Source organism: Notolepis coatsorum (assembly GCF_963971535.1).
Source record: "Notolepis coatsorum genome assembly, chromosome: 18".
In the NCBI taxonomy this organism is placed as follows: domain Eukaryota; kingdom Metazoa; phylum Chordata; class Actinopteri; order Aulopiformes; family Paralepididae; genus Notolepis; species Notolepis coatsorum.
The window spans coordinates 76,166,652-76,182,089 of record NC_140182.1 but is presented as its reverse complement, the minus strand read 5'-3'; the positions used below and the strand labels follow the sequence as shown (position 1 = coordinate 76,182,089).

Genomic DNA, 15,438 nt, shown 5'->3' with positions numbered 1-15,438 from the left:
TGCTTATATTCAGAGTTAATTATATTGTTTACACTGCTTTTTTCTTTTTCTTTTTAATCTTACTATAGTTTTATTGCCTATTTATGTATTTCTACTATTACCTGTACCTCCCCTCCCCCATGCTGCTATGATGCCTGGATTTCCCCAAGGGGATCAATAAAGGAATATCTGATCTTATCGTAAGTGCCTTTTCAAGCACCTTTTCAGATTAAAACCGTTCTCTTTATATTTCCTCTACCCGCGCAGGAGTTCACAAAAGCCTTCTACCTGAAGACCAACGACCAGATGCTGGTGGTCTACCTGGCCTCGCTCATCCGCTCCGTGGTGGCGCTGCACAACCTGATCAACAACAAAATCTCCAACAGGGACGCCGAGCGCAAGGAGGGGCAGGAGAAGGAGGAGGGCAAGAAGGAGAAGAAGGACGACAAGGAGAAGAAGGACGACAAGGAGAAGGAGAAAGGGGATGGCCCCAAGAAGGACAAGGAGAAGAAGAAATGATTTTTTTTCCCTCTCCCTTTTCAGCTTTTCTCAAGTCACGCCCCCTCTTCGACAGGATGGTGTCCTACTTTTTTTTCTGTCCACATACTATGTGGGTCTCCTGCTAAAAGTAGGCCTCTATATGAGGAACGGGTGTCATTTGAGAGTTGGCCTTGCTGTCACAACCGCCACTCATAAGACTGTTATTATTATGCGGGGAGGGTGAGTGATGATACTACTCTCCTGTCACGTTCTTTACTGTGAGAACGTGTCTCATTCTGTTCTACATGGTTGGTGCTCGGTGTTGCACAACACCCGGTAATGTTGGCTTTTGTAAGACAACATTATGTTTCTGTATCACTCTCTAAATTGGGATCATATTAAAGTTTCTTTTTGTTTTGTTTCCAGTTTTGCTGTTTCTTTCTTAAATTCTCTTCTGGTTTGTGTCAATGGAACTATAAAAGAAGGAAGGGTCATTGGTTCACTCTACGTGAATGCACATTAGTCCTTCAGTTCACTCAACATTCAATTAAATGGGATCAGCCACCATTTTAAACGGGTTATTACCTCTGATGTCAGAATCATCTGTGATTTGTTGCCTTGTTAACTATGTTTGATATATTGGTTGATGTGTATTTCCTCAGATAGTTTGGTGCCAGTTCAAAGTCTTGACACCAAGCAGAGCATAGAATGCTGGTATTCTGACGTGATGACTCTTCCTTCTTTTATAGTTACCTTGGTTTGTATTTAGTGGGAATTTGATGCCCCTGCAGTCTGAATAATGTTAACCTATGTGTCAATTGTATTTGTAAGCCTCGATACGTTTTCTAAGTATACAACAATCACATGGCCAATATCCAGGGTTAGTTGGGAACTATTTGTACAGCTTCAATGGGCACAGTATACTACACAGCATACTAGCGCAGTATGAGGTCACACTACGACAGACAGCCAGCCAGCCAGCCAACTGCCAAGCTTATTATAGATTGACGAGGGGAACGTCCAGTTCTGCAGCCGCGAACTGATTCAAGAAATGTCCGCTAATCAAATGATTGATTGATTGATTGAAAAGTTTATTAACAGATTGCATGGCATGGTATATGTCCGTGATAAAAAAAAAAAATGTTTTCCTAAGATGGATCCTTCGAAATGGCACACTTGCTTAAAAAACTGCGTGAAATGCAGCTTCTGAAGATGCACCCACCCTCACAATGTGCAGCGGTAGTGCGTTTTAATCACAGGTTGCGTCGAGCAAATCAGATGATTGGAAGGTAAAGTGGATTGTGACGTAACGGTTTAAAGCCCAGTGGGTGCAGACGGAGTGTCCTCTCCCAGTCGCTGCTGCTGCAGACTCTTCCACCAGGACCCAGTCAGAGCCGTATAGAGACTCTGGACCCAGTGAGGAGCCGAACAGTAAACACCCCGGCGCTGCCAGATGGCGCAACTAACGCTGCTCTGCAGACGGACACGAGCATGACTCCTCACATCCCCCTCTGATCTGAACACACGGTGCTCGCTGAGAATGGCTTCCTATCTTCAGGTAAGTAAGGGCGCTGTTCGGGTTCAGCTGCATATAGGACTCAGGGCTGAGACGAGCTCTTATTGTTTCTGTAACACTGCGATGTCTGTTTAATTAATAACGTGTACTATAATGCTGTATTACCTATCCTCACCCTGTCTGTATTTACCTGCACATAGTCCCTTACTATTATATCTATGTACATATCCTACTCTTACTAGTTACACTGCTGGCCAGTAGTCATACTGTCTATTTATATAATACAACTCTACATCTGATGGCAGTGGCACTACACTCAGTAGTAGTAACTTGTATATCTTATACCCAGTTTAATCACCTGTACATTGTCGATTGCACTCTACTGTTACGTTTGTACTCTGGTTAAATGCCAAACTTCTTTTCGTTGTACTTGTGCTGTACAGACAGCAATACATTTGTATCCAATCTAATTGTCGGTGTGGTGTGAATTGCGCATTATTATGTAGAAGAATGTAATTTGTGCTTGATTTATGTTGTATATCACGGATATGCCCAAATCCCGACGACTCGTGTCTCTTGTGTGTTTAAAACAGGTGGTTGGGATTAGAACCGTGTTGCTATGGGAAGGCTGCCATTTACTTTAACCAATGCGTCTTGGCAGCGCGTCTCTTCTGTCGGTGACTAACATGTGCGCGGATATATAAAGAATAATAATTAATATGCGTTTCTGTTCCAGATTGCCGATGACGAGAAAGGCCATGAGCTGGATCTCTTCTGTGTCCCCAAACATTATGAAAATGACCTGGACAGGGTTATCATACCGCATGGACTCATCATGGACAGGTAAATTAAGGAACCAGTAGTCTTCATAATAATAATAAACTATTTGTATAGCACCTTTCATACAAGAATTGCAGCTCAAAGTGCTTAATAGCAGCAGCAGCAGCAGCAGCAAAAAAAAAAAAAAACACAAAATGAGAAATAGACAAAGTCAAGGTAAGATGTAAATACCAAATCACAGTTCTCATGGCCATCTGCACATATTTTTTTTATATCTTTTTCCTCTTCATTTTTCTCCCCTCCCAATGTTAGTCGTTATGCCAATCCCCTTCCTGGTCGGTGTGCACTCTACCCCCTACCGTCGGTCTGGGAGGGCAGAGACTATTGCATGCTTCCTCCGACACATGTGTACCCAGCCCACCACTTATTTTCACCTTACTTCCCTCGCTGTGCCGGCGCCCCGACCGAACTGTAGGAGTCGGTGTCCACAACGACCCAGACGCGTGAACACTTAAGGCAACTAACATGTGCTTCCGCATTGCTCTGATTGGCCAACTGATCCCACGTGACGCTACGGCTCGTTTTCCCCCTACGCCGGTAACGCGCGCATGCGCATTTTCGTTTTGACGGCACTCAAACACCAAGCGAGGCTGCTCGCGGAAATGTAATCTTATGTTCGAATCCGTAGAATACATATTTATCAAAACAACATATTGCCGGCTTACCTCCCGCTGATCGAGCCAGTATGACGGCCGGCCAAGCCGGAAGCAATGCTGACAGCTGGATTCGATACCAGTGTCTCTTGCGTTGGTGACGAGTGCCTTGTCCGCTGCGCCACCCAGCCGCCCCTGGCCGCGTCTATGCCAAATACAACGCAATTCGGTTTCCGGGTTCCTCTGATTGGCCACTAAGCCCACGTGACCGCTCGCTAGCACGCCCCCCTTATCGCCCACTGCCGCACTGTGAAGCGGAAGAGCCAGCGGGGCGAGGCGCCAGCTCCAGCAGCAGCGGCCGCACAAACACCCGTTGGAGGAGTAGTGGGGGAGAAATGAATGAGAACTTTATTTAACAGATTGCAGAATGGGTACAATACAGTATGGTGCAATACACACTTGTTAAGGGGATGCAGACCAGAGAAAGACGTTTGTCTTGTTTACATCAGGGTCCCCCATTTTCAATTCATATCGACATTTATGACATACACAACATACATGACAGCTTTGGCTGTTTGTACGATGAAACAAAGAACTTCTAAGATATACATTAACTTGGATTTCAGTGATATTCAGCTGTTATGTCAGTGTTATTAAAAGCTTGTAGTTGTGCATGTCATAAAAAAACAAACTCATCATTTGGGTATTTCTGAATGTTTGGCATATGAGTCTATATAGGATGCATTTTTGTGTAATTGTTTGATCATAATACAGGACTAAGGAACATGGTATTTTTTTATTTCAAATTATATATATATATAGGACTATGTATAAAGAAACCATTTCTTCTTTCAGAAAGGCTGATATAAAGCTAATGTTTTGTGTAATTGTTACTCATTGAGGACCATTACATTTGTATTAATCGTAGAATCATATCGGTACCTTCAATAAAGAGTAGATCTGACTACTTTACTGAATGAACAATTACTCAACTGTGAATATCTCCAAACCACGCTCACAAACATTGAGTAACAATACCTTGGATGATGTAACTGATATGGATATTAGTCGCGCTACTGGAGAAAAAGACGCTGGTACCATTGACAGTTAAAAAAAAGAAATCACTTTATTCATTCCAGATGTAGCTTATTTGTCCAATTCCTGCCTGAACATTCAAGACATTCTGTATTGCGTGGGGCTTTTAGAGAGGAAGATCCGTAGGACATCACAACGTCGATTCCTGAACGCAACCTCTTTGATATAGCTAGAGGAGAGATTACACCCATGCAGCCTTGAGTGTCGTGTGCAGTGTAAACAAACATTGTTTATGAGAACACATCCAAAGGGAACACAGTTTCTTGAGTCTGGCGTTGTTGAACGAGCCGCCTTGGAAGAAGACGGCCGCTGCTGCTGAAACCACCGCCTCGCGTCGCCCCGCTGGCTCTTCCGCTTCACAGCGCGGCAGTGGGCGATAAGGGGGGCGTGCTAGCGCGCGGTCACGTGGGCTTAGTGGCCAATCAGAGGAACCCGGAAACCGAACTGCGTTGTATTTGGCATAGACGCCCCCTGGCCATCTGCACATCTAAGGGAACAATTAACCTGAAATTACAACCTTGGATATTATTTGTTTCTCTTTGTCAACCCTTTAGGTTCTACTGTCCTTTACACACACACAGTGGCAACATATTTGTTTGACAAATTGGTATCCCTCTTGAATTTTGAATTTGCATGTGGGAAAAGGCAGAAAGGACCGCCTTTTACAACGAGATGTTAGCAATCGGGTTTAAGTGCAGTATCGTATCGGGATGTCTGCACAGTTCACATTATAATCTAGTGGATCGTGTAATCCCAATTTGTAATTCAGTGTATCCCTCTCCTTTTTAGGACAGAACGTCTGGCCCGCAACATAATCCGTGACATGGGGGGTCACCACATCGTAGCTCTGTGCGTTCTGAAAGGGGGCTACACGTTCTTTGCGGACCTGCTGGACTACATCAAGGCGCTGAACCAGAACAGCGATGAATCAGTCCCGCTGACGGTGGATTTCATTAGGCTAAAGAGCTATTGTGTAAGCTGCCTTCCTCGTGTCATTTCCAGGAGCGGCTCCTGTTGATGTGACTGGTTTGTTGTGATCAGGGTAGTGAAATGCAAACAGAAAATCTAAACTATCCCAACGAACAATGCAGGTGCCACATGCATACTTCTGTTTTGCTTTTTAATGCAGCGCACGTTAATTTTGTAGAAGGAATGTGCTTTTAATCAAATGCTCACTGGCTTTCAGGGTGTCGTGGCTTTTTGTTTTAATCAATAGAGCAGCAAGATGAGTCAAAGACCAGGGGAAGACGGACCAATTTGAGACGGATAGTGTGTATGTTTGAAACTGAGTGTGTACGTTTGAAACAGATAGTGTGTATGTTTGAAACTGATATAAGTGTGTAGTTTGAAACGGATATAAGTGTGTACATTCATTGAGACCGATATAGTGTGTACGTTTGAGACGGATATACAGTGTACGTTAGATATACAGTGTGTATATTGACAGATACAGTGTGTACATTGAGACGGATATACAGTGTCCTTTTGTTTTACGCAGAATGACCAGTCTACAAACAGCGTGAAAGTCATTGGAGGTGATGAACTGTCTAATCTCACTGGCAAGGTTAGTGGCTTTCCTTTTGACTGGTGTTTTCTGTGTATAATTGCTATGTCATGTCTTGCATATTCAAAATGTCTGTCTGAAATCCATCTCCCTCAGACTAACCTTTCCCTTATTATCTTTGCAGAATGTTCTAATAGTCGAGGTAAGATGTTTAATTTTTTATTTGCTGATGCAAACCTGGGTCTTTTTATCCCAAAATAACATGTACTATATTTGGGTCTGCATGGATATTCTTCTTGGAACTGTATTAGTCCACCTCTTGAGAGGACGTTTCAGACATATCTGTTGATGTTGTTTCTGATCTGGATCAAAGCCTCAGAGGTACGAGAGTTGTAGATCTCGTATACAGTAACTATGCCAATGCTGATTCCTGCCTGATGCTATATTGTAAAAGTGTAGCCACTGCTCCCACCTCGCCTCTGAGTCTCTCTGCATGTGACCTTGCAGGATATCGTGGAGACGGGGAGGACAATGCAGACACTACTCGCCCTGTTGAGTGATTGTAATCCAAAGATGGTGAAAGTAGTGAGGTAAGAGCCATTGCACGCAGTCGAGGAAGTAAAATTATAGATCGATGTGGAGGACCTGTTTTCTTTAGACAGTGGTGCTCTTAGCTAATGGACACTCTCCCTTAAGCAGTGAATTAGAGGCGTTATGTGAGCGAGGAGTGAGAGCAGCTTAAGAGTTAATCTGCCATACTGTTAACTGCACGCGGGGGGGGGGCATGCAATCTCATTGATATGTGGAAGGGATTCAGGAAAGGATAGCAGGCTAGAGTTGTGAATGTGACCTGTCAATGCGCTTGTGGTTGATTTAGATTTAGTGTGTATACTAGAAAGTCTGAGTCTGTAGGGTAACCCACTGTAGGATCGCTTAACACATTCCCTGCCACGCACTTTCAGCATCTTATACCATTCTCTGCCAGTACTGTAAGTCTATGGAGATGTTCACCTTCTTTGCAGGGCTATAACTTTTTAAATTGTATTGCTAAATTGACATTACTATGGCCCATTCAACATCGATTATCTATCGTTCAGGATGTAGGAACGTTTTACTTTTTCATTCACATATTCATACAAAAATACCGTCTAGAATATAAATGTTTTTATCGTTTTCTGCAGTAAAGATTTCCGGTTTGTATAATACTAATACACGCCCAAATCATGTCGATTATTGAGTTATGGCAGCGATCCATATCCACTGTGTGTGGCTAGAGTCCCGCGACGATATGCGAGTTGCCGGACGCATTTAGGAGACTCACCGAGACCCAACCGGCCATTTCCGGTTTGGCAACTCGCCGATCATCCACCAGGGGGCAGTATTGAAGCGTTGCAGAGTTGTGCCGAGTCCCACTGCATCAGACAAGGCTCCGTGAGGGAAATATGAATAACATGGCGAAAATATGAAATATGATCTCTAACGTCGTACGCCGTGGATTGGCAGAATTCGCATGAATTTGAAACACGTCGTACAACGTGATTGGCGGGGAAAGTGTTAATGATGAGATGAGATATTCCTTTATTGATCCCCTTGGGGAAATCGGGGCGTCATAGCAGCATGGGGGGGAGGGGGGGTACAGGTATGGGCAGGGTAATGGTAGAAAGATGTAAATATAGGAAATAAAATTTAGATCTGAATATGAGAAAGATAAACGGTGTAAACAAAGGTGCAGATGAGGGTCTGTATGCCCTACCGGTTATATTATATGTTACAATAAATATGGCAATACAGAATTTGAATCTGGCATGATATATGTCATACGTTGCAGGTTGTGGTGGTTAAGAGTTAGACACACTTAGTGGTCAGACATTCCGAGTTGGGTTTCACTTCTATAGCTATCTTCACAGTAGGGCTGTCTTAAATACTTCGAAGCTTTGTTCGATGGCACAAGCTTCGAACATAAAAAAAAATCGAAGTTAAAAAAAATGTTTTGCCTCAAATCGTGCGCCTCCAATGAAACGAAAGTAAGCGGCGCCTTCTTGCCTCCATTCCAATTAAACGAAAGTAAGCAGCGCCTCAACTCCACCTCTCTACAACAAGCACGTGGAGATTATCTGTGTTGAAAACAACAAGGACATGTGCAGCAGACATGTCGACGAAGAAGCGAAGCAATGCCGTTTGTTATTTAAGACTGTCGGACAGATTTGTGTTCATTGTGCTGCCTTTTTAAAGTGTCCCGACCCATATAAAAATATGTCTTAATAAAACGTGCTTAATTAAGTCGAATTCTGCCTTTTGTGTCTATCAACTACATATAAATATTTATATAATTGTTTGCTTGATAGATGAAGGTTGCAACATAATTATGTCATGTCGTTGGCTGTGAGAGCAGCCCCACTGCACCCAGGCAGGGCAGCCGAGTGAAAACTTGTTGGCTGCGTCAGTCACGAAAGGGGCTACTTAATTAATTAATCCAATCCACTTTATAGAGCACATTTAAAAACAACAAAGTTTACCAAGTGCTGTACAAGTCCCACAACATAAGATAAAAAAAATAAAAAGTATAATTTTTTTTTAATCCCCCCCCCCCCCCCCCGAAGCTTCGAATTAAAATCGAAGCTCTGCCCTGAAGCTTATTTTGCCAAAAAAAGCTTCGAAGGTCAGCCCTACTTCACAGTAATGATGACATTCACATTTGAGCTTCATGCATTTCAGGTCTATTCTCTAGTTCTGTTCTCACTTCCCTGCAGGTGTTTCAGGTCTATTCTCTAGTTCTGTTCTCACTTCCCTGCAGGTGTTTCAGGTCTATTCTCTAGTTCTGTTCTCACTTCCCTGCAGGTGTTTCAGGTCTATTCTCTAGTTCTGTTCTCACTTCCCTGCAGGTGTTTCAGGTCTATTCTCTAGTTCTGTTCTCACTTCCCTGCAGGTGAAACGAGCAGCACACAGACCATCAGACCATATTGTTACCTCTCCTGATGGTTTGTCTTGCTAACGGGGCTTTGCGACGGCTCCCCGGGGCACCGCTGGCCACCTGGCGTCATTCTAGCCGTGCGTTAATCAGGAAAATCCTGACTATTTCTGAGCAGTTCCTGTGTTCTTTTAATGTGTTCAATACCATGTCAGCTGGGAGCGGTCATATTTTTAGACTGCCGTCCACTCTGTCGTTTCAGCCTGCTGGTGAAGAGGACGCCACGGAGTTCTGGGTACAGGCCAGACTGTGAGTATCTCCTGTCACACTATCACTGCTTGCTATTGGTGAGCTGTAGTATTAAAAGGTGCTGTAAGTGGCATTTATTTTGTTAAAATGTAAGTGTTAAGTAGCTCTACATTCCGACAGCCATCACTGATAGTGTTTGGTCAGTAACATGGGTCCCCCGGTCCCTCCGCTCTGCAGTAAACAGGGAATACATTTCCTGGTATCCCTTCCCACTTAATCCAACCAGGAGAGAGAACCCTAGATATTGTTTTTACTCATTTCAAGAAATCTTGCCAAGCCAAATTTGCTTACTGCACTGGTAGATTATTTTATTTGTTTCAAGCACATATTTGCTTTCTTATCTTTGTCAGACAATTTTTGCAGTGAGTTCTCTCTCCTGATTGGATAAAGTGGGAACAGGATACCAGAACATGTATATTGTGTTTACTGCAGATTGGAGGGACTGGGAGATCTATGTTACTGACCAGACACACTACATCAGTGATGGCTGTCGGAATGTAGAGCTACTTAACACTTGACATGTAGAACAAAAATACCACTTGCAGCTCATTTTTAAGCTCATGCCCACAACTAGAAAGTGTCTGTGCCTTTTGAGAGAATCGTGAACTAGGGCACTGTTCCAATTCAGTTGTGTGTTCCATGCGAGATTAACATTATGGGAAGATCTCCTCCAAATGGAGCTGAGCATGGCACTTAAGCACTAACGCACACAGACACCCACACGCTTTCCACTCTCTGCTGTTATGTAATGCTTTTAGGTTAGGAGTCTGATAATCTCTTTAAGATGGGCCCCTGAAGGACAGCTGTTACTGTATACGCATTTTACTTCCACTAGAGCGACCGGCAACAAATACACCGACCCCACTCAGAGACAGTAGGGGAGCAGCGCCTGCCTTTTCATCGCACAACATGCATGAATCATCGCACAGCATGTATAGAAATGACAGTATGCTTGACAGGACATTACCGGTAGCTTAAATTACAGTGTACTTAACAGGACATTAGCTTAAATGACAGTGTACTTAACGGGACATTAGCTTAAATTACAGTATACTTTACTTAAGGACATTGGCATCTTATGACATTTGACTATGCATACTACTAGTCTGTTCTGTGACCTGCCTTGGGGACTTATTTTACGTTAGCCTATATTCACGACGGTGGGGTCGGCTGTCCCGTTTTCCTATTGAGATTGGACGTTGTTGAATTGTCGCGTTTGTGGTGGTGCGAGTTAACCCTTTGAGGTGTATGATCACACTGTTGTGATTTAGAATTTGATGTATAAATTAACTAGAATTCTGAGAGGGGGGGGGGGGCACTTCAAAGGGCTGTTTAAGTGTAAGCACAAGTCTGTTTGTGTTGGGTGGGTGGAGGTCTGATCTGTGCTGAAAGCAGGCGTAGAGGTGGCTGGCTGTGGGATGCTATAGAGTTGACTGTCGAAGGCTCCTGAATGTGTAATGGACACACCTAATGCAGCTCAACAGCTTTTGATTCTATGGGAATTACCCACTTGCCACATTGACATACCTGCACTCAGCCACCCACCCCAAGCCGCGCCCCCTGACATTCATTCATTCCAACTTTATTTAATCTGGAAGGATCATTTACCATGACATTGAGAAATACAACACATAATAAATACAAAAGAAAATTAAACGGAAAGTCAATCAATTAAACATTTAAAATTATTTAAAACGACTGCAGACTGTGGTGACATGGTTTGCTATTAAAGATTTAAATCGACCAATAGAATGAACTAATGAATTGAGTTTTAAAGTGCATTGCAAAACATCCATGTTTCTGGGGCACAGAAGTTAAAAGCAGATTTTCCTGGTAACCTTCCAATCACCAGAGCGAGTATGATAAGGTCCAGAGCTCCAATCCAGCAATGAGGTGATGTATGATGGGTGATCACCAATAATGGCCTTATACAGAAACTGATGCCAATGCAAGTCACGTCTCTCTGCCGGAGATGATCACCCAACCTTATAATATAGGATACAGTGATGGGGGCAGAATGATATAAGCGTGCTCATAGAAATTAGACGGATTAAAACTCTGAGGGATGTGCCATCTGATTGTGTGTATTGGTAAATGTTAATATGGCTTATTGTGTGTATTGGTAAATGTTAGTAACATTGTGTGCGTTTTATTTCAGACATTGGGTTTGAGGTGCCTGATGCGTTCCTGGTGGGCTACGCTCTGGACTACAACGAGTACTTCAGAGATCTCAGTGTGAGTGACCCTGGAGATGATCCCCCTGCTTCATGCTGAAAAGCACTGGGAAAGACTGTCGTAGATGCCGGAGAAAATAATTAGCTGGTCAGATAGTTGGTTGTTACAAATTTATTAGGTTCTTAACACTTTCAGCGCCATAAACTGTCCCCATCTCTGCCGCTTCAAGGCCAGCTTAAAATGGTAATTTTCGTGGTGTTTCACGAATTTAGACAAGAAGATGCATACCTTTTTTGTCTATCTGCATGCATTAGGCTTGGGGAACGCCCGCACCGTTGGCATAGCTTAGCTTCATCACTGGTAGTGGGTCAGACTTTTACCCTGAAGTTATTACGAAATACACTCCTAATACAACTCCAAAACGTTCCTGTAAACATGTTGTGGCCTGTGTATTTACCACGTGGAGAAATAAAAAATAATTGAATTCGACATTTACGTTTTCTAAGCAAATATACTCTGAACTATTTTTTGCCTAACCACTCCTCTCTGGGCGCAGTGATTTCACGCAACGCAGTGCTACTTTCTAACGCTAACGCCAGTGTTTGTTTACATTTTCATTTCATTCAAAGGATCCGAACCGATTGAAGTTAACACTATGGTCGCCAAAAACGCCGTAGCACGTCTTTCCCCGCCATGCTCATTCTGCCAAAGATGCCGTACCACGTCTTTGATATCAATATTTCAAAAATCTGTGATCGAAATCATATTTCTCCCCCGAGATCTACTGTTGATCCCCTCTCAACTCTCCAACGGTTCAAGAGCGCCATCTGGTGTGCCGATCGGCGGATCGCCCAGAGCGGAAACAGGAAATGGAAGCTGGTGCTCATTCCAATTCGGTCCGATCACTCGGTAATAGTCCCAGGACTCGAGCTAGACACAACGGATAGCAATCCCTTACCAATAACTCGATAAACAACATGATTTGGACGTATATACTATTATACAACCTGGAAATGGATCGCATATTTCTACATCCCATAATAGGAATATTTCTGTTCCACGCTCATCGCCCACGGTAAGATTCAGCGTTATTTTTTAACGTGTTCGATACTAACTGCTCTAATGATCATATCACCCACACTAGATGAATCATCTAACGTTGGCCACGGAATTATAAACGCCCCCCCCCCCCCCCCCCCATCCGGTCAACATCAGATGATCAGTAGTAACTTCTAGAAGCACGTCCATTTGAATTTTTTTTTATCTCGCGCAGATTCCTATCAAACTGTATTTGTATCATCAATATAATGCATTTGGGGCTATAAATCACGTTCTGGAGAAAGCTGCAGAAAACGATAAAAACATACTTTACTTTAGACCGTATTTTAGTATGAATGTGAATGAAAAAGTATAACGTTGCTACACCCTGAACAATAGATACTTGATGTTGAATGGGCCATAGTAATGTCAATTTAGCAATACAATTTAAAAAGTTATAGCCCTGCAAAGAAGGTAAACATCCCCATAGACAAATAGAGCTGGCGGAGGATGGTATATTAAGAATATAAGCCTGGCGACCAAAGTGTTAAGGGGCTAGCGTTACACAATAAATGAGTTATAATAATACCACGAGTGTGGATTCACTCGCCCAAACCCTGTAGCCGTGCATCGCAGTCACGAAAGCCAGGGGCTAACTAGGTCGATAGTCCAGCAACGTTATGTCCTATTCATCAATCTCACAATATTCGCTAATGTTAGACCGATGGAATACAGCCTTCCATCTAAAAACAAATTAAAACTTACCACAGTCATGGTATCCATAAACTTCAATCGGTTCGGATCCTTTGAATGAAATTAAAATGTAAACAAACACTGGCGTTAGCGTTAAAGTAGCACTGCGTTGCGTGAAATCACTGCGACCAGAGAGGAGTGGTTAGGCAAAAAATAGTTCAGAGTATATTTGCTTAGAAAACGTAAATGTCGAATTCAATTTTTTTATTCTCCACGTGGTAAATACACGGGTAACAACATGTTTACAGGAACGTTTGAGTGTATTTCTTGACTGTATGGGACTGTAGGGAACTTCAGGGTAAAAGTCTGACCCACTTCCAGTGATGAAGCTACGCTAACGGTACGGGCGTTCCCTAAGCCTAATGCATGCAGATAGACAAAAAAGGTATGTATCTTCTTGTCTAACTCCAGGGAAGATGTTAAATAAGCTAATTTCCCAAAATGTTGGAGTTTTCCTTTAACATTGTACGTCGATCTTTATACATGATTGAGGTGTGGTCAGGTGACCAGGCGGGAAGGAGATGGGCGAATGAGACGGGAGGGGCTGGGGAAGGGCGAGGGAGGAGAGGTGTATTGGGTAAAATGGGGGATGGGGTAGGTAGGTAGGTAGATGGAATGTCAAGGTGAGAGACAAAGGAGTGTATTGAAGGGGGGAAGGAGAGACTGATTCCACCACAACTACCTGTCACAAAAGTCATGTTGGCATTATGTAACATCGATGTTATCCAGCTACCCGGCTGCAAGCTAGCCTAGCTTAGCACAATTAATGGAAGCGGATATGGACCATAAGCTTAGCTGTGGGCCAAAAACACCTCTCCCAGAGTTTTAGGCTAGTGGTTTGTATCCGCTTCCATTCATTTGTGCTAAGCTAGGGGGCTGTCAGGAGATACAATAATATTGAATAGATGAAATGTGTTTGTATTAGAGTCGTTTTTTGCGGGGCTACCGGGAGCTTGGTGCACTCGCTAAATTTTTTATTGGTGCACAAGGGCAGCTGCCAGTTCATTGTCACTGTTTATTTTTTGCTAGTACGGTCGTGAACTTGGTATTCAATTATTGGTATTAAAAGGTCTTCAATTCAACTTGTTGAAACCTGCAGATACCCTGAAAAAACTGGTGATGCTCTAGACCCGGTCGGGCTCTTCTTGCATTTACTCGGTTCCTATATCTTTTGTTTGTTCCACAGCACATCTGCATATTGAATGACCAAGCCAAGGAGAAGTATAAAGTGTGAGCTGAAATCCCAAGAGACTCATGGATCACTCACACTCCTATGCAGAAAAAGACTACGTTCCAGTCCAAACCGCTTCGCAGGCTGCCGCGGTACAGTAGTAGCGGCCACTCTAGCGTAGGAGTGTGATGGAGACTAGGGCCACTGTGATGAAGCTCACTAGCTTTTTCTGTTTTGTTTTATTTTGAATCATGTATTTTCAGAATCCACAGAATGTGAACATGGATCGTGAATTTAACCTTTCACCCATGGAATAAGTGGGGTGACCCTATGTACATGATAAATATGACGGGCTATTTAATTTATATGTATATAGGCTTTGGCCTTTTAAGTTCGTTTTATTTAAGCTATTGTAAACGGGATAGTCATTTTTTCGATGCCACTCATGACATCACAGGTCTCAGGCTACTGCAATATAACTTTATAGCACTATAACTTTATATGACTGTGTTAATTCAATTCGTCATTCAAATGCAAGTAGCCTTCAATATGTCTATTGGGTTGTTCTTCTCATTTGATAATGCTGCAATGACTGACCTGGAATGTACTGTATGAATATTTTATTTCCTACTATCATGTTTTCCTCAATGACATGTTTACAGCAATATAAACACTGTTGACTCTGCACTGGTGGTTGTTTACTTACATTTGGTCATTTAGCAAGTTGTGTCAGCAGGAAGGGTTGATGATGTTCATCAGAACAGTGTTGAAACTTGGGTGAATGAATGAAAAACTTTATTTAACAGATTGCAGAATGGGTACAATACAGTAAGGCTCAATACATACAATTGTTAAGGGGATGCAGACCTGAGAAAGACGTTTGTCTTGTTTCCATCAGGGTCCCCCATTTTCAATTCATATAGACATTTATGACATACACAACATACATGACATTTATGGCATAGGGACATATAGGTATTTAGTACTGATACATTTGTGACAAACGGTATTCCAATATACAGTACTGTTACCCCTAGATCCTGACAGAGTATATACATATGATGGGGAGGGGACTGT

The 15,438-nt window shown here is 42.9% G+C and overlaps 2 protein-coding genes across 2 annotated transcripts in view; both read left to right on the top strand.

Annotated features, from left to right (window-relative positions):
• psmd7 (proteasome 26S subunit, non-ATPase 7) overlaps nucleotides 1-880 on the top strand; it is a 28,042-nt gene extending 27,162 nt beyond the window's left edge. The window contains exon 8 of the mRNA XM_084334592.1: nucleotides 247-880. Coding sequence (XP_084190718.1) covers nucleotides 247-498 — 252 coding nt within the window. The 3' untranslated portion in view covers nucleotides 499-880. The remainder of the gene's footprint in view (nucleotides 1-246) is intronic.
• A 974-nt stretch (nucleotides 881-1,854) lies between these two features.
• On the top strand, nucleotides 1,855-15,005 carry hprt1l (hypoxanthine phosphoribosyltransferase 1, like). The gene is made up of 9 exons (XM_084334273.1): nucleotides 1,855-2,017; nucleotides 2,712-2,818; nucleotides 5,293-5,476; nucleotides 6,002-6,067; nucleotides 6,192-6,209; nucleotides 6,515-6,597; nucleotides 9,178-9,224; nucleotides 11,383-11,459; nucleotides 14,377-15,005. The coding sequence occupies exons 1-9, from the start codon at nucleotides 2,000-2,002 to the stop codon at nucleotides 14,422-14,424; spliced, it is 648 nt and encodes a 215-aa protein (XP_084190399.1). The 5' UTR covers nucleotides 1,855-1,999; the 3' UTR covers nucleotides 14,425-15,005.
• The last annotated feature ends 433 nt before the right edge of the window (nucleotides 15,006-15,438 follow it).

What these genes read in the sequence shown, in the direction of transcription:
- hprt1l (XM_084334273.1), top strand. An exon ending in TTAGGCTAAAGAGCTATTGT is followed by an intron (nt 5,477 to 6,001) that starts GTAAGCTGCCTT and finishes TGTTTTACGCAG; the next exon opens with AATGACCAGTCTACAAACAG. An exon ending in AAGATGGTGAAAGTAGTGAG is followed by an intron (nt 6,598 to 9,177) that starts GTAAGAGCCATT and finishes CTGTCGTTTCAG; the next exon opens with CCTGCTGGTGAAGAGGACGC.